The sequence below is a fragment of the Sebastes fasciatus genome, chromosome 3 (assembly GCF_043250625.1).
Source record: "Sebastes fasciatus isolate fSebFas1 chromosome 3, fSebFas1.pri, whole genome shotgun sequence".
NCBI lineage: Eukaryota > Metazoa > Chordata > Actinopteri > Perciformes > Sebastidae > Sebastes > Sebastes fasciatus.
In genome coordinates, this window is record NC_133797.1 from 26,512,055 (window position 1) to 26,529,786 (window position 17,732).

A 17,732-nucleotide genomic window follows, 5' to 3' on the forward strand; every position below is an offset into this window, starting at 1 on the left:
TTTAAAAGTAATTGTTTTTCACATGAGAAGAAACAGCAACACAACAACAACAACAGAGACACACAGTTCATACAGATACATTACACAGCATATAGTAAATTTAGCAAAACATAGGTCTCTACAATTGTTTATACTTCATTATGACAATAAGTCATAAGGCACAGTTTACTTCTGAAGTGTTACAATCATAATGCAAAATAATATTTTCCCACAGTGATTTATTTTGATAAGATGCCCCGTATATTCATTGACAAAAAAAGAAGAAGACTTAAGATGTGGATTATGATTCAAAACAGAACATTTTCCCCACGGTTAAATCAATTAAGCTGTAAAGAAATTACAGACAGAACAGAACATGTAGTTCTTCTCTTTCCCACTTTTGTAAATGTTAAGCTTAATTTGACCAACAGCTGAGGAGGTCACACCTTCTGACATTCAAATGGTGATGGCCTCAGGACTACTTCTAATAAACTAAGCATACTATGTTCTGTTTTTTAAAAGTAATTGTATTTCACATGAGATGAAACAGCAACACAACAACAACAGAGACACACAGTTCACACAGATACATGACACAGCATATAGTAAATTTAGCAAAACATAGGTCCCTAGTGTTTATACTTCGTTATGACAATAAGTCATAAGGCACAGTTTACTTCTAAAGTGTTACAATCATAATGCAAAATAATATTTTCCCACAGTGATTTATTTTGATAAGATGCCCCGTATATTCATTGACAAGCAAAGAAGAAGACTTAAGATGTGGATTATGATTTAAAACAGAACATTTTCCCCACAGTTAAATCAATTAAGCTGTAAAGAAATTACAGACAGAACAGAACTTGGAGTTCTTCTCTTTCCCACTTTTGTTAATATGTAGCTGGATTTGGCCAACAGCTGAGGAGGTCACACCTTCTGACATTCAAAGGGACAAACTATTTTCTACCACATCTGGATCCAGGTATGTGTATGGGACCTCCAGATTCTTGTTTCTGATTTTGATCTGTGCACTTAACACTTGAAGCTCTCCTTTAAAAGCCTTCAACAGCTGGCGGGGAATCTCCCTTTTGAAATGGTCGTCGTCGTACTGACCAAGAAAGACCTGATGACATCAAAGATACATTAGACATAGATGTTTTCCAGTTACATTTGAAATGGTTATCAGACATAAACTAATGGCAATGTAATGTACAGTTGTAGGTAGGAATGTCACGATATCAGAAATTCAGTAGTTGATACCAATACCAGTGAAATTCCATGATTCTCGATACCAATTCGATACCACGGTAAAAAACAAAAATAAAACAATAAATCCCATGTACTTTAAAGGTCACATATTATGCTCATTTCCAGGTTCATAGATGTATTTTAATGTTGCACTAGAACATGTTTACATGCTGCAATGTTCAAAAAACCCTTTATTCTTCTCATACTGCAGCCTGAGTCTGCCTGCCTCAGAGCCTAATTCAGCCTCTGTCTGAAAACCACTGATTCACAGCCTGTCTCCTCCCACTCTGCTCTGATTGGTCAGCGTTTTCTGTCAATCAAACTTCCTCAACAACAGCGTCACACTCTCTCTCTCTCTCTCTCTCTCTAGAGAGAGAGAGAGAGAGAGAGAGACACGAGTGGAGAGATAGCAGCTAGAATAAAGTTTATAAACCAGAAACTTCACCCAGCGCACGTTACCGGAGGAATCTGATCAGAAATCGGCGACACATGATGAACATCTGCGGTCCAGATTCCAGGTTTTCCTGACGGTTTCTCTCAGGTAAATAATACTATTTATATCTCTGTTAGTTAACTCAGTGTTTACCTCATGCATCAACTCTGTAAACCGTAAACATACACTCTGTTTTACGTCTGTCTTTACAGATCCATCTGTGAGAAATGACCGACAGAATCATCCCAGAGGAGAGCAGATAGCTGAAAGCAGATGGGAGATACAGAGCTAACCCGTTAGCATGTAGCTACATGCTAACGGGTTAGCTACATGCTACCGCTATGAGACGGTGTGTAAACACAGCGACCATCAGGGTGGAAAATAGAAGATGTGAAACAGTAGTCAGTTCATTATTTCTGCTAAAAGATAAATGTATGGAAGATCAGAGTAATGGTATATTATTTACAGTAGTAGCTGTCTCTGTGTTACCATGACTACAGACCACCGGAGCTTAGCTTACCATAGTTTACCAGAGCTGAAGACTTTCTCCTGTACCATGTTAACATAACTAACTAACAGGTGGGATGATTACAAATGCTGTGAATAATTAATATTGTCATCTGTCAACTCAAATAAAGTTTGACTGTGAAACAGAAATGTGTTGTGTTGCTTACAAGTCACTATTTACTACCTGTACTCTGCTACATGCATGACATCAAATATATATAATATATAAATATCATCTGTTTAAACAGTGTAATTACATAAAGCCTTTGTGAAAGAACATGTTATATTTAGATGATGGGAGTACATGAAGCCTGTTCTGCTGGTTCTTGCAGACTTTGCTCAAGTTCGGTTGAGGAGGAGAGACAGTGACGTGCTGTGGGGCGGGGTCAGCTACTGAAGGTTCTCTCTGGTTCGACCAGGAAACCCTTACATGGCTTGCATTTCTGCCTAATGACGTCAGAAGACTAGGAAAAAAGCGAATTTTTATTTCTGCACCCATTTCCGGACAAACGGAGGAGGAGAAAAAGAGAGAGGATGGTCTTTTATGATACTATGGTGGCCTGTAGACACACTGGGGACAGATATTGATGTTTAAAAGACATGGAAAAGTGCATTTTGCATAATATGTGACCTTTAACATACACTCCTTTATTACCGCTTGCATACTGGTTGTGGTTAGGGAGTTAAACGGGTCATAATTCCCTCTCTACTATCTATTTATATTGCTGTGAAAACATCTCCCTCAAACAACTGGATTTATTCAGATTTCTCACTAAAAACTACATTTGAACACATCATGATAAAGTTATGATTTACCTTCGCCCAATAGAGTGGTGCAGGAATGACGTATTTTTGTAGGCCAACATGGAAGTTAGCGTCGCACTGGTTCCCTTGACAAAAAGCCAATGGGATTGGAAGTACTGATTTATGAAGTGTGAATATCACCAGAAGTAAAAAGCTAATGTTAGGCTACAAACAAACTACACCACGGTGGCATGAGCGTGCGTATGCACAACAAGGCTGTAAAGGTGGATGAGTCGTAATGATGACGTTTTACAGTCTCATTTAGTTACTTCTTATCAACCGCCTTTTTAAAGACTTTTCAAAATTCACGAGTGGGATATTTACTGACATATTTTATATTGTAGAACAAAACGTTAAAATCTCTTAAGCTTGTTTTAATCACAGACCTTATTTCAGTCACCTAAACAAAAACGCATTCAAAAAACCCATTGACTTTGAGACGAGGGAACCGCTAAAATGCTGCGTCTTAGGACTCATTCCTGCGGCACTCCATACTCATTTTTACTGAAAAGTAGGGCTGTTCTCGACTACTGTTGACCTACTGTTGCTAAAGGGTGTCTCTGTGCGTCGGTTTCCGATGCTGAAGGGCACTTACCAAACGGTGGTATTTGACAAGTTGGGAGTGAGAACCGGTCGGGTAAGCAGCACAGTCCTGTATGGAGCTAACAGCTAACGTTACCTAGCTCTTGTTCTGAAGATTTCAACACAGATTTGTTGCTCGCAATGTAGCATTATCAGGGAAAAAATAGAGTGCGTCCCATGGACGAGTCAATAGTGAGTTTACTGCGTCTCAAACACATTTTCTATCGTCCCCGGGACAATGGGACGCCATGAGTCTCGAGCCCTGACAGTACCTGTGGTACTGTAGAAAAATGAGTACTGTCACATTTTCAGATTATTGGCATCAGTTTGGTACCAAAATATTGGTTCTTGTGATATCCCTAGTTGTAGGAAGTGGATTTCTTCAGTGGGTCAAAGAGGGTATTTGTGTTCTCATGACATATTTACCAACTTTACACAACCTGAACATAAATGTGATTTATGTAATTTAATTTTCATGAAGTTATGGGCACTTACGGCATATTTGGATGGCCGGCTAAGTAGCCACATGGCAGCCATTCCTTCAGCTGTCGTGCCCTGGTCAGGCAATGTCTTCAGCATCTTGTCCTCATTTGTTGTCCCCTTTGTGGTTGGTGGAGCACGTCGCAGGGTGGTGGGAGCGTTGGGCATCCAGCCACCATAGTCAAACTGCAACGAATGAATGATTGACAGATGACTGATTAATACTCTTTGAAGCCACGCCATGTTGTACTGTTGTTCAGTCGGTCCGCTATTTTGGTCCACACTGAAATATTTCAATAACTATTGGATATATTGCCATGACATTTGGATTGGAACAAATGGAACAAAATTGTAGGCATTCATGGTCCCCAGAGGATGAATTTGGTGATCCCCTGACTTTTCCTCTAGCGCCACCATGAGGTTAACATTCTTGATTTCAGAAAAATGTCTCGACAACTTTCAGCTGGATTGCCATTAAATTTGGTTCAGACATTCATGTTGACCTCAGGGTGATAACGTTGGTGATCATCTGACTTTTCATTCAGCGCCATCATTGGATCAAATTTTTATTTTTCCAATACTTTGGTTTATGACCAAAAACCTTCAAAACTAATGACATTCCCATCAGCCTCCGCTGTACTTTGTGTTTTGTGCTAATTAGGAAATGCTTGCACATGCGTGCATGTTAACAGGGTATACTAAGACTGTGATCTTAGTAGAAATTATACTTGCTAAAAGTCAGTATGTTAGCATTGTCATTTTGAGTATGTTAGCATTTGTTGCATTTAGCAGCCTCACAGACCTGCGAGCATGGCTGTAGAGACTTGTTTATGTTAACGATAACAATCTTCAAAGTCAAAGGTCACTTTTTTGGCCAGAATTCATCCATCTCTCTCCAGTCCAGAAAAAATGCAAAACCTCATGAATTCATTCCACAAAAATAGCAACATTATAATTAAATGAAAAGGCATCACCTGTCCAGAGTTCACAGCCGAGTGCTGCGCTGAGCAAGTGAAGATCACCATGGTGACAAACTTGACCAACTCATCCACGGTGGTGAAGCTCTGAGGAATTCCTGAGAATCAAAGGGAATAAACTGCATTACTTAAAGACATCTAGAAATTAAAATCTGACTTATGTTTGCATTATGATGACATTTATAATGGTACATAAAAGTGCTCATTTATCATCATTAAGATTGAGCTTTTCTTTAAAACTCACTTGTGCCTGCATTGGAAAGAAATCCATGTTCAAAAATGTCCAAAATCCACCTCTGCACTAATGGGTCGCTCTGGACCATAGTGTCAGTCCTGTAGTAGAAGCTGAGCATTCCCTTCACAAACCTTTGAGAAATGAGAACCAGTTCTGTAAAACACATTCCTAGTTGAATTATACAATTGTTTTCTTCACACTGTAGTAGTGAGACACTGTTTTGTTAGACAATTGAATGGCCATCTCTTTAGAATGATCAGTTCTGTTCTTTTGAGGAATTTGGTGCAATATTCTGCACAGTGGATCATACAACTTTGATATTACAGTCGATACCTTTAGATGGACAGAAAACACTATATTTCTTCCAGTTTTTCAGAAAGACTGATTACAGAAATAATTTATGAGAAAAACAAATGAGTTAGATAAGAGAACAAAAGCTTGCTAATAGAGAGGGCAGGATTGGGGCCCTCTTATTTTCCTATTTCAGGACGCTGTGTTGTGAATGGTCTCTTATTTAAACAGTAAATTGTCTTAAACTACATGTATTGTATCCCCAATATTTTGTTTACAGTATACTGGTTAATACAGCCTCAGTCAACTAAGTCATGTTAAAGCAGTCAGATACTTCATTCACTGATCAGAAGTGGCAAAATCAGACTAGGCTCTCGTTGCAGAGTAGGATAGCCAGGCAGGTAAATGGGGAAGAATTAACTAGAATAAAATTGCCTCTCTAATCATTTGTATTCTTGGGTTGCTTTCCTGTGAGGACTGCTGCTCCCTGCTGGAGCACCTCATTAACACAGATGTGCAGCCTTTGTGCTGGCCAGCTGATCTGTCCTGTCCTCATTACCATCATTAGTTTTATGTGATTCAGTTGTTTGCTTGGTTTCTAGCACTAGTTGTGTTTAACAACTTTTTCCCCTGCAAATGGAAAAGGAAAGCAAATCCTGTACTGAAATCTGAGACACACTGTGTAAAGCACAGCAAACTACCTATACCAGTGGTTCTCAAACTGTAGTACTGGACTGGGTCATCTTCTTCTACTTTACTTTGGGGTCAGGGCTGACTGACATTTCAATCAATGAAGTTATCCACCTGTAGCCATCACAGCTTATCTTTCCAATGGATACTGCTATTATTCCAGGAATTCCTAACGACATTCCAGCAATTTTAACATTCCTTTTAGAGTATGGGTGATAAACCTTTTTTTTCTGTCAGTCTGTGAAGAGCTGATCAGAGAGGCCACGGTGGAGACAGCTACAACTACTAGTAAGTTCAATACAACTTTGCATGTGTAAAGCCAAGACACGTTATCATTACACCTGTTCAACAAGCATAAACATGATGAAACGGTTAAGGAAAACGACGTTTCAATCTGCTCTGTCTGCAGTCTGTCATCCTCCGCCGCTTTAGACAGGCATTGCGTGTTAGCTCGGCGGCTAACAGCGAACTGTAAACAGGTTTAAGTTATTTAGTTGAGTTCTGAATGACTTTAGTTCCCTAGTAAGCAGTGATCCAGTGTAGGTTTCCGGGGAGTTTATTGTGAAGGAATGGAAGACGTGAAGCGGTGATGCACTGTGAACCTCTGTGTTATTAATTTATTATCTTCATAAAGTATCGGAGCAACGTAACCCTCGGCTGTACCAGCTAAAACTAAAGCTGGCAGTAGGCTGTGTAGTCGGACTGTTTAGGTTAGATTGTCACATATCTTACTTGTAAACTCATCAGCTGGCTGAAACCAAACAGCCCGTCTTCCCTCTATCAACCCTAATGTTAGCTGCACCAGAGGGAGGACAGAGGACAGGACAGAGGACAGGACAGGAGGACAGGAGGAAGGACTGATACTGACTGAAGTCTGTGTTCTTCAGTCTTTATAAAGTTCACTTAGTATTTTCATGTCAGGAATATGATTTATTTTATTAACATGTTAGATTTGTTTCCAGTGAGATATTCAGGAGTTCATATGGTGACTTTAATTTTGTAAATATTACTGTTGCTGCTCTAGAAACAACATTTAGCCTGGTTATATATAAAATACAGTATATGTATATGTATAGGTAATATGCACACTTCAATATTTGTTTATTTATCACAAGTCATATCGTCATCGCAATATTGAACAGTGTTATCGCACATCGCAGATGTTCCTCATATCATGCAGGCCTAGTGTGAGAGGCTAACCCTTGCGTAGTATGAGAGTTGTGTTGAAGAGTTTATGTGCCTGTTCTAGTGCTACCCCCTTTGTACAGCATGGCTGTAAAATAAGTAATATTCTTATTAGGAATAAATTTGCCTCCTGCGTGAACTGTGCATTGCTGAATAGGGTAGGCCTCCGCTACTGTATTTTAACATCGGTCATAATGGTGGTACTTAGAGAGCCAAATATTTTCTGAGGTGGTACTTGGTGATGCTGCAACTATTTCTTGGTAAACAGTGGCCATGATGAAATAAATCCTTTATGAGAAAATCAACTGTGTTACAAGAGAAAAAAAGCTAGCTGGTAGAGAGGGCAGGATTTGGGCTCTTATTTTCCAAATATCAGGACACCTGTACTACCTGTGGATGATATCCCAAAGCTTGAGTCCATCATCCCTGTAGTGGAAGTTCGGCACATCCTCCAGCCCTCGCTCAGCAATGTCTTCATGTATGCAGAGGGAGCTGTAGGTCAGTGAGGCCGTTGATCTCTTCAGGAGTTCCTTCATACCATCTCCACCAGAAGCTGCAATCTAAGGAACTGTCATGTTCTGGCTGTGCCAGCTTATTATTATTTACTTTTGTGATTTGGGATTTGGTTTATTTGTATATATTTCCGGTGTTTCCTGTTTTATTTTGGTAGTTCACTCCTCCTGTGTCTTGTCTGGGTTTACTTCCCTCCTTTGTTTGTTTTCCCGCCTTTTGTTGATTGTTTGCCCCGCCCTGATTTGTGTCACCTGTGTGTAATCTTGTCTATTACTTAAGCCTGTGTGTTTCCCCTCTGCCCTTGTCGGTTCGTTTGTCTCTCCAGCCCCGTCTACCTTGTCCTCCATGTTTCCTTGTTTCCTCCTGCTCTATCCTGGTGTTCCTCGTGTTTCCCGGGTTTGTGATTTTTTTGGTTTTGATCTTCTGTTTGTTTTTTGTTGTTTGTTTCTAATTGTTGTTTGGTCCTTGGTTCCCCTCCCTGCCTTTTGTGTTTTGGATGTGTTCAGCTCGATTAAAGCTCGCTTTATTTTCTAACTACCTGTCCTGCCTGTCACTCTGCTTTTGGGTTCACTCTAAAGACTCATCACACGACAGAACGAACCGACCAGTAAAATGGACCCAGCAGAGCTGCAAATGTTTGTTTTGAAGGTTGGTAATTTTGAAAAGACTGTGGAGAAACTCTTTTCTGCTGGTTCTAAGGCTTGGAGTCCCATCTTAGAACAGCTTGATGTACAGAGACTATATTTTAAGGAGAAGCCATGGGTGAGCCATTTTGTGCCCCAATTAGACATTGTGACAAAAAGACTAAACCAGTTCATGCTCACCCATCAGGTCTCCCTGCCTACGGGTCACCATTCTCCACTCCAGGCTGTTGGCGTTGGCTTCCTGAGCTTCCGGCCCATGCCCCAGCAGTCAGTTAGCTCTAGGCTAGCATCAGCCCCGGATCTGTTCTTGGGAACCCGACTTGCCCTGGGAGGCCCACTAAGTTTACAGTCTGCTGCTCGCCATGCTTATATACAGGACACTAGCTTGGACCTGCTAGGGGTTGGAGCCCCTAGAAGGAAGCGTGGGTCTCAGAGGCGGGGTTCTCGTAAGTTGCTCAGTGTTCCATCCAAATTCAAGCCTACTCCTGTGTCGGCAGTCCGGCCGACCTCTGCTCCAAGTGTCCTGTCGGCGGTCTGGCCGACCTCTGCTCCAAGCGTCCTGGCGGAGGTCTGGTCGACCTCTGCTCCAAGCGTCCTGTCGGAGGTCCGGCAGACCTCTGCTCCAAGCGTCCTGTCGGAGGGCCGGCAGACCTCTGCTCCAAGCGTCCTGTCGGAGGTCCGGCCGACCTCAGCTCCAAGTGTCCGGTCGACGGTCCGGCTGACTCCTGTTCCACGTGTCCTGTCGGCGGTCCGGCCGACTCCTGTTCCACGTGTCCTGTCGGCGGTCCGGTCGACTTCTGTTCCACGTGTCCTGTCGGCGGTCCGGCCGACTCCTGTTCCACGTGTCCTGTCGGCGGTCCGGCCGACTCCTGGTCCATGTGTCCTGTCGGCGGTCCGGCCGACTCCTGTTCCACGTGTCCTGTCGGCGGTCCGGCCGACTCCTGTTCCACGTGTCCTGTCGGCGGTCCGGCCGACTCCTGTTCCACGTGTCCTGTCGGCGGTCCGGTCGACTTCTGTTCCACGTGTCCTGTCGGCGGTCCGGTCGACTTCTGTTCCACGTGTCCTGTCGGCGGTCCGGTCGACTCCTGTTCCAGGTATCCTGTCGGGGGTCCGGCCGACCTCCGCTCCACGTCTCCTGTCGGGGGTCCGGTCGACCTCCGCTCCACGTCTTCTGTCGGCGGTCCGGTCGACTCCTGTTCCAAGTATCCTGTCGGTGGTCCGGCCGACTACTGTTCCAAGTGTCCTGTCGGGGGTCCGGCCGACCTCCGCTCCACGTCTCCTGTCGGGGGTCCGGTCGACCTCCGCTCCACGTCTTCTGTCGGCGGTCCGGTCGACTCCTGTTCCAAGTATCCTGTCGGTGGTCCGGCCGACTTCTGTTCCAAGTGTCCTGTCGGTGGTCCGGCCGACTACTGTTCCAAGTGTCCTGTCGGTGGTCCGGCCGACTACTGTTCCAAGTGTCCTGTCGGTGGTCCGGCCGACTACTGTTCCAAGTGTCCTGTCGGTGGTCCGGCCGACTACTGTTCCAAGTGTCCTGTCGGTGGTCCGGCCGACTACTGTTCCAAGTGTCCTGTCGGGGGTCCGGCCGACCTCCGTTCCACGTCTCCTGTCGGGGGTCCGGTCGACCTCCGCTCCACGTCTTCTGTCGGCGGTCCGGCCGACTCCTGTTCCACGTGTCCTGTCGGCGGTCCGGCCGACTCCTGTTCCACGTGTCCTGTCGGCGGTCCGGCCGACTCCTGTTCCACGTGTCCTGTCGGCGGTCCGGTCGACTTCTGTTCCACGTGTCCTGTCGGCGGTCCGGTCGACTCCTGTTCCAGGTATCCTGTCGGGGGTCCGGCCGACCTCCGCTCCACGTCTCCTGTCGGGGGTCCGGTCGACCTCCGCTCCACGTCTTCTGTCGGCGGTCCGGTCGACTCCTGTTCCAAGTATCCTGTCGGTGGTCCGGCCGACTACTGTTCCAAGTGTCCTGTCGGGGGTCCGGCCGACCTCCGCTCCACGTCTCCTGTCGGGGGTCCGGTCGACCTCCGCTCCACGTCTTCTGTCGGCGGTCCGGTCGACTCCTGTTCCAAGTATCCTGTCGGTGGTCCGGCCGACTTCTGTTCCAAGTGTCCTGTCGGTGGTCCGGCCGACTACTGTTCCAAGTGTCCTGTCGGTGGTCCGGCCGACTACTGTTCCAAGTGTCCTGTCGGGGGTCCGGCCGACCTCCGCTCCACGTCTCCTGTCGGGGGTTCGGTCGACCTCCGCTCCACGTCTTCTGTCGGCGGTCCGGTCGACTCCTGTTCCTAGTATCCTGTCGGTGGTCCGGCCGACTTCTGTTCCAAGTGTCCTGTCGGGGGTCCGGCCGACTCCCGTTCCAGGTGTGTGGTCGGGGGTCCGGTCGACCTCCGCTCCATGTCGGTGGTCCGGCCGACTACCGTTCCAAGGGTCCTGTCGGTGGTCCGGCCGACTACCGTTCCACGTCTCCTGTCGGGGGCCTGGTCGACCTCCGTTCCACGTCTCCTGTCAGGGGTCTGGTCGACCTGCGTTCCACGTCTCCTGTCGGGGGTCTGGCCGACCTCCGTTTCGGTAGGACCGCCACCTCCTGTTTCGCCTGGGTTTCAGCCCAAAAACTGTGTTCCTGTGACTGCTGGGCCACAGTTCCAAGCCCCCGGGTTTCTTGGCTCGGTCTCTGCTCTGCCCCCGGGCCGTCCGCCCGAGTTCCCCGGCTCGAACTCTGTCCTGGCCCCGGGCCGCCCGCCCCAGTTCCCAGACTCTGTCCCGGTTCTGTCCCCGGGTCATCCACCGGAGTTTCTAGGCTCTGACTCTGCCCTGCCTCCGGGCCGTCCGCCCGAGTTCCCAGACTCTGTCCCGGTTCTGCCCCCGGGCCGTCCGCCCGAGTTCCCAGACTCTGTCCCAGTTCTGCCCCCGGGTCGTCCGCCCGAATTCCCAGACTCTGTCCCGGTTTTGCCTCCGGGCCATCCGCCCGAGTTCCCAGACTCTGTCCCGGTTCTGCCCCCGGGTCATCTGCCGGAGTTTCCCGGCTCTGTCTCTGCTCTGCCCCCGGGCCGTCCGCCCGAGTTCCCAGGCTCTGTCCCGGTTTTGCCCTCGGGCCGTCCGCCTGAGATAATCGGTGCCCAAGTTTCCTGGAGTCCCTCCTCCGGACCCCCCTCCGGACCCCCCTCCGCCCACCCGGTTCTGTTTGTGGAACGTCTGGGATCCGTCCCTTGAGGGGGGGGCTATGTCATGTTCTGGCTGTGCCAGCTTATTATTATTTACTTTTGTGATTTGGGATTTGGTTTATTTGTATATATTTCCGGTGTTTCCTGTTTTATTTTGGTAGTTCACTCCTCCTGTGTCTTGTCTGGGTTTACTTCCCTCCTTTGTTTGTTTTCCCGCCTTTTGTTGATTGTTTGCCCCGCCCTGATTTGTGTCACCTGTGTGTAATCTTGTCTATTACTTAAGCCTGTGTGTTTCCCCTCTGCCCTTGTCGGTTCGTTTGTCTCTCCAGCCCCGTCTACCTTGTCCTCCATGTTTCCTTGTTTCCTCCTGCTCTATCCTGGTGTTCCTCGTGTTTCCCGGGTTTGTGATTTTTTGGTTTTGATCTTCTGTTTGTTTTTTGTTGTTTGTTTCTAATTGTTGTTTGGTCCTTGGTTCCCCTCCCTGCCTTTTGTGTTTTGGATGTGTTCAGCCCGATTAAAGCTCGCTTTATTTTCTAACTACCTGTCCTGCCTGTCACTCTGCTTTTGGGTTCACTCTAAAGACTCATCACACGACAGGAACAGTCAAATATGTAAGGAAATATAGTTAGAGACAGATACTGTACATGATAATGAAAAAACAAACGTTTGATTGTTTAGGTAATGGTCTACTGAGTGTGTTGGTGTTTTTGTACCTGTTTGATAATTCCATCCTCCGATATTAGTTTATCTCGAGCCAAGTAGTTGATATGCAGCGTGTAGCGAGTGTGATGTTCGAGGAGCTGAGGGAAAGAGGGAACTCTGTTAGTGACACTATTACATGTTAACAAAATCAGAAAGCTTGACGCTTCTATACCATTCAGCAGTGTGAAATACTTGAATATATATACACACTAAAACATTATAATTCATCAACTTTGGAAGATCTAAAACTACAACTACAGTAAGTTCAGTATTCTCCCTTTAAGTTACCTCGTACAGTGGATGCCCCTCCGGCACATTGCGCAGCAGTGACACTGCAAAAACTTCAGGCAGCAGGTGAACATTGAGTTGATGCTCGTTGAAATCTGCTCCTCTCACAAAAATCTTGGCCGTCAACCAGTCGTACTCAGAATCGGTTGGATAGAAGATGGGGTGGTTAGCTGCTGGAGTCTGTTTCAGCTGCAGGAGAAGGGAGGAGGATGTGGTTCATTCAATCCATTCAATTCATTACCAGGACTGGTCAATTATGTTGTTTTATGTTTGACTATTTACTATAGCTTTCATCTGCTTTTTAGTTTGATACTCTGAAGTGGAAATTCATATTTTCATTGAATCCCCGGTCAGAACACAGGGTCACCTTGAGAACAGAAGCTTTACTTCCCTCAGTCTTACAAACAGCAATAGTTGTGTTTCATTTAAATTAAGTTGACTTGACTTATTTGCGTCACTCAACTGTCAGCCTGTTAAACTTGGATATGGCTATGGGAGGAACCTTTTTACATGACTCGGGCAGGAAGAAATGAACTGCCTTTCCTAGCAGAGAGGATTCATAGCTGCCATAGATACTATTCATGGTCGATGCTACTTGCAAATACACTTTCAGTAAGTTGGTTGCTTCCTGTCGCAGGGGAACCTACATCTTACGATTTGAATGATAGTTGTTTAAATAAATACTCAAACTTAAAACGTCACTATTAGCTATATTTGAGTGCTAATCTCACCTGAATAGCAATCGGCATCAGCCTATCGTCAGGTGTTTTGTGGAGCAGGACCAGGGGAGCCATCAAGTACTGCTTCTTCTCATCGATGGTGTTTGGTTCCAGTCCATCCAAACTCTTGTAGTCACACAGGAATATGTTGCCTTTCTGTGAGGATGAGAAATGATTTGACGCACATGCATAAATTTTGCATATTACATACTGTGTACTAAGTGAACATGTAAGTGCAACATGCAATTCTAAATTAACATGTCATGGGGCAAAACATGACTCTAAAATCAATCAAGGTCAAGGCAATCACCTGCATTTCATCTGTCAAGCTGAGGGAGACCTTGCGGTCAGTGACAGGAAAGTTCTCGGGCAGAGCTGAACAACGCCGGATCAACATGGGATTGACACCATTTAGATACTGGTAGCCAAAAAAAGCGTCCTCCTTCCAATGTTTCTGGACGTACGCTGGAGAAAGAACAGAGTTGAACTTCATTGAGTTTCAAACTTTGTGCTACTCTGGAAAATGAGAAACAAGAACAGGATTGTTAAGGGACATATCAGGAGTATAGATGAGTGTTGTGTTGTGTATGTTGTGTTGAGTAATGCAGTGAGGCAAGGCAAGTTTATTTATATAGCACAGTTCAGCAACAAGGCAATTCAAAGCGCATTATTACATAAAACATTAAAAGCATCGAGAAAACTCATTATAAAACATCAAATTAGTGACCTAAACAATTCGCTAAGCAGCAAACTTTGGGTCCCTCACTCTACATCGGTGACCATCATGTCATTCCTTTCATCAGCAGATCATCCATGCTTTTATCTCCCCTAGATTTGACTATTGCGACACACTTTATTCTGGTCAGGTTTAATATCGTAAACTAAAACTGAAATTAAAATGAAAATAATAATAATAATTTTAAACTGAAAATAAATGTAATCCTTTAAGAAAAACTAAGACTAAACTTAAACGATATTACTTGGTTAAAAAATCAATACAAATAAAATAAAAATGTATGTAAATAGTTTTTAGTTTTAGATTTTTAGCTATAATATATCACTACCAAAAAAAGGAGACAGCATTCATATCCGTCAACTCTCGTGACATTGAACCACAGATATTCATCGGACTTGACATTCTAGGGGATGACGCTATGCTGCAATTACATCACAATTAATCCTAGTCTAGTCTTGTAAAATTAAATAACAGGAACGTGATGCCATTTAACCAAGCTATTCAGCTCAGGTCCAATCTTAACCAACTGGGGTCAAGATGAAATTGCAGATGACAAGTTTTCTACTGAGTGTGGTAGTGAAAGAGTACTCAATTTGATTCCCAAATGAAAATATTTAAACATTGTGGCCATTCCTTCACAGTTCTCCAACCATGGATGTATATGTAGCTACATACTTCGGAGACATTATTGGCCCTAACAAAAACAAACTAAAACTACTGTAAAATGAAAACTAACTTAAATTAAAACTAAATTGAAAAGTATAAACTAAAATAAAAAAAACTAATTGAAAATGTAAAACTATTATAAACTTAAGACTGAAACTTATACAAAACATATATTTATATATTTAATATTTGTTTTTATTGTAAAGCCCTTTGTAACTTTGTTTTAAAATGTGTTATATAAATAAAAGTTATTAGTATCATTATTATTATTATTATTATTATTATTATGCATACAGTGTGAAGTATTCTATTAAATTATGAAGGTACCTGATATGTCAGTCTGTTTGCTGCAGAACACCCCCTTGATATCGTCAATATCAGCCCAGGTCTCCTTGGAATTAGAGAGTCTCTTCAACTTTATCTCAAGCAGACTAGAAAATAAAAGCAGAGAGTAATTTTACATTTTATGATGCCTTAAATCGCTTTGATAGGCAGGTACATAGTTACATAGAAAGATATCTGACAGAATATGAGGACCTCACCCAGTGCCTAACGTGTAGGCAAACTGGGCGGTCTTGATGAAGGAGAATTTGTCCGTATCAGGCAGCTCCTCAAAGCATTCAGCCTTAATGTGGTGGGGTATTTCCTCTTCTGGGTCATGCCAGCTTGTAAAAATAGAGAAGAGCAGAGTGGTGAGGAACTTTGGACAGTCTAGATCCCTGTGTATCTGCAGTTTTAATTTAGAGAATTTCAAGCATACATAAGCAATATTGCAATTTTGTAAATGTAAATCAGCTTCTATTGTCACACATTGTATTGTACACAGCACAGCACACCGTGAAATGTAGTCTCTGCATTTAATCCATCCTAGTATATTAGCTTGGGGGGTCTGTGCCTTGCTCAAGGGTACCTCAGCAGTGCCCAGGAGGCGAACTAGCTCCTCTCCAGCCACCAGTCCACAGTCCGTACTTGATCCTATACCAGGACTTGAACCGGCTCCGGTTCCAAAGCCAAGTCCCTACGGACTGAGCTACTGCTGCCACCACAACATATGTTATAGTATACATTTTAAAATACATTTTAATAAACCCTGGCAGGTGTAACAATGTCATATGGTGGTTAATTTAAAATGATATATCATGAATATATTCAACCAAAGAGGGTTGGATACATGTTAGTTTTGAGCTGCATAAAGTTAAAGTGTGTATAAGCTCTGAGCTCTCACCTATATCTATCGTCCGGCGGAGAGATCTCGCCCCAATTGCGTTCATTGACCTCACATTCAACTGTAGACTTTATATCAACTTGAAAAAACAAAACAAAACAAGGTTTACAATTGTTGATATATACAGTGTATTAGCATGAATTTACTCCAGCATCTTTATTGTCTAACTTGCAGAACTTGTCTTTCTTTTATGTGTTCTGAGGTCAGTGAACAACATACAGGCTGTCAGACGAGCTAATTATCACAAACCTCTTTCCTCTGTGAAGGAGGCCAGCTCACAGTCATTGATCCAGCGGCAGATGGGAAACTTGTAGGTGTCTCCCTCAGGGGATTTCACTACCACCTTGGTTGGCAACCATTTAGAGTCTTCTGGAAACTCTGGGAGAGGCTGTTTGTATAGCTGTATCTGGAACAGCTTTCCAATGGAGGCAGGGCAGGACACGGTAAAACGAGACACCTGGAGTAACGACAGAAAAGTTTTTAAAACAATTTTACAAGAGATAAAGTCTATTTGATAACCAAGAACTGTAACTTCTCAATAATTAGCATACAATACTGAATGTGGAAGGGTGGACAAAATCCAAATTGTGCAATATGTCCACTACATACATTTATTACAGCCCATTATGGGGATTTTTGTTACTTTGGTGACATTTGTGAACATAGCTTGAAGACCTGCAGAGCAGCACTTATCCCTTTGCTGCCTATATGAGTCTGAGTTGGCGAGGGTTTACATCAGCTTCTCTAATTTGATATATTTAGATTAAGTTGAGGAAACGTGTCATACATTTAAACATAGAGAGGGATATTTCAGACTTACTGCCCCTCTGGCGAAGGATGAACCTCCTTCGAGTTTCGTGTGTTCGCTCTCCCCGTCAAAGCCCACCAGCTTAATGAAGACATTGTCTGAAGTGCCGGCATCGTCGAGAAAGGAAGTTGATATGGTCACTTCATAATCCACCATATTCACTCTGGAAAGAAGAAGAATCCTGGTGGGGAGAGAATAATAATAACCATTCTCAGCAGTTATTAGGATAACTGTCACTAGATGAGCCTGAGTGCAAAAAAACTTTAAAATACTGGTATCACAAAGAAAATGGCATTGGAAAAGATATTATAACAACTAATATTAAATTTGTCTTTTAAATTTCATAAAGCATCTCTCTTACCTGTTAACAAGACCAAGAAGTTCCTTTGATGAACTGCTCTTTTGTTAAAAGAACTCACCGTGGATTTCTCTTTTTATACATATTGTGTGGGAGTGTCAAGCCAGTGAAAATAGGCAGCTCTGGTGGTGGTGTGCTGGACCTTTGCCAAATGACAGTAATGTGACGCAAATAGTGATGCCTTAAGGCTGCTTTAGATCATTTGATAAAGACAAACCAGCTTTTCCACTGTTAAAAGTGAGACATCCATCCATTATCTGTATCCGTTTATCCTATTCAGGCTCGCAGGGGGCTGGAGCAGGGTCGGCGCCAGAGTGTTAGGGGCGGACCGGCAATCAGCTTTGACAGGGGGGGCATTTTTTTTCACCTCATATAGCCTTTATTAAGTGTATCTTTAACATTATCATGTTTCATGAAAGACATAAACTGACAGAGAGGTGTATACATACTGCCACTTATGCGCACAGGTGCGCACGCACGCATACACATGCTGTTATGTCCACAAAA

The 17,732-nt window shown here is 44.0% G+C and overlaps 1 protein-coding gene across 1 annotated transcript; it reads right to left on the bottom strand.

Moving 5' to 3' along the window:
• Positions 1 to 332: 332 nt before the first annotated feature.
• Positions 333 to 17,399, bottom strand: LOC141764599 (polyunsaturated fatty acid lipoxygenase ALOX15B-like). The gene is made up of 15 exons (XM_074629915.1): positions 17,229 to 17,399; positions 16,880 to 17,048; positions 16,309 to 16,516; positions 16,060 to 16,138; positions 15,377 to 15,499; positions 15,162 to 15,265; positions 13,743 to 13,897; positions 13,445 to 13,588; positions 12,714 to 12,902; positions 12,437 to 12,523; positions 7,802 to 7,971; positions 5,255 to 5,376; positions 5,008 to 5,108; positions 4,049 to 4,219; positions 333 to 1,102 (listed from the first exon to the last, which is right to left on the bottom strand). Exons 2-15 carry the CDS (start codon positions 17,021 to 17,023, stop codon positions 923 to 925), a joined length of 1,977 nt encoding a protein of 658 aa, XP_074486016.1. The 5' UTR covers positions 17,024 to 17,048; positions 17,229 to 17,399; the 3' UTR covers positions 333 to 922.
• Positions 17,400 to 17,732: the final 333 nt, after the last annotated feature.

Excerpts from the sequence above, each read along its gene's own strand:
- LOC141764599 (XM_074629915.1), bottom strand. The coding sequence starts at position 17,023 with ATGGTGGATTATGAAGTGACCATATCAACTTCCTTTCTCGACGATGCC. Across the intron at positions 16,517-16,879 it reads CATCCTTCGCCAGAGGGGCA|GTGTCTCGTTTTACCGTGTC; the intron begins GTAAGTCTGAAA and ends TCGTTACTCCAG. Across the intron at positions 12,524-12,713 it reads AGGGGCATCCACTGTACGAG|CTCCTCGAACATCACACTCG; the intron begins GTAACTTAAAGG and ends TCTTTCCCTCAG.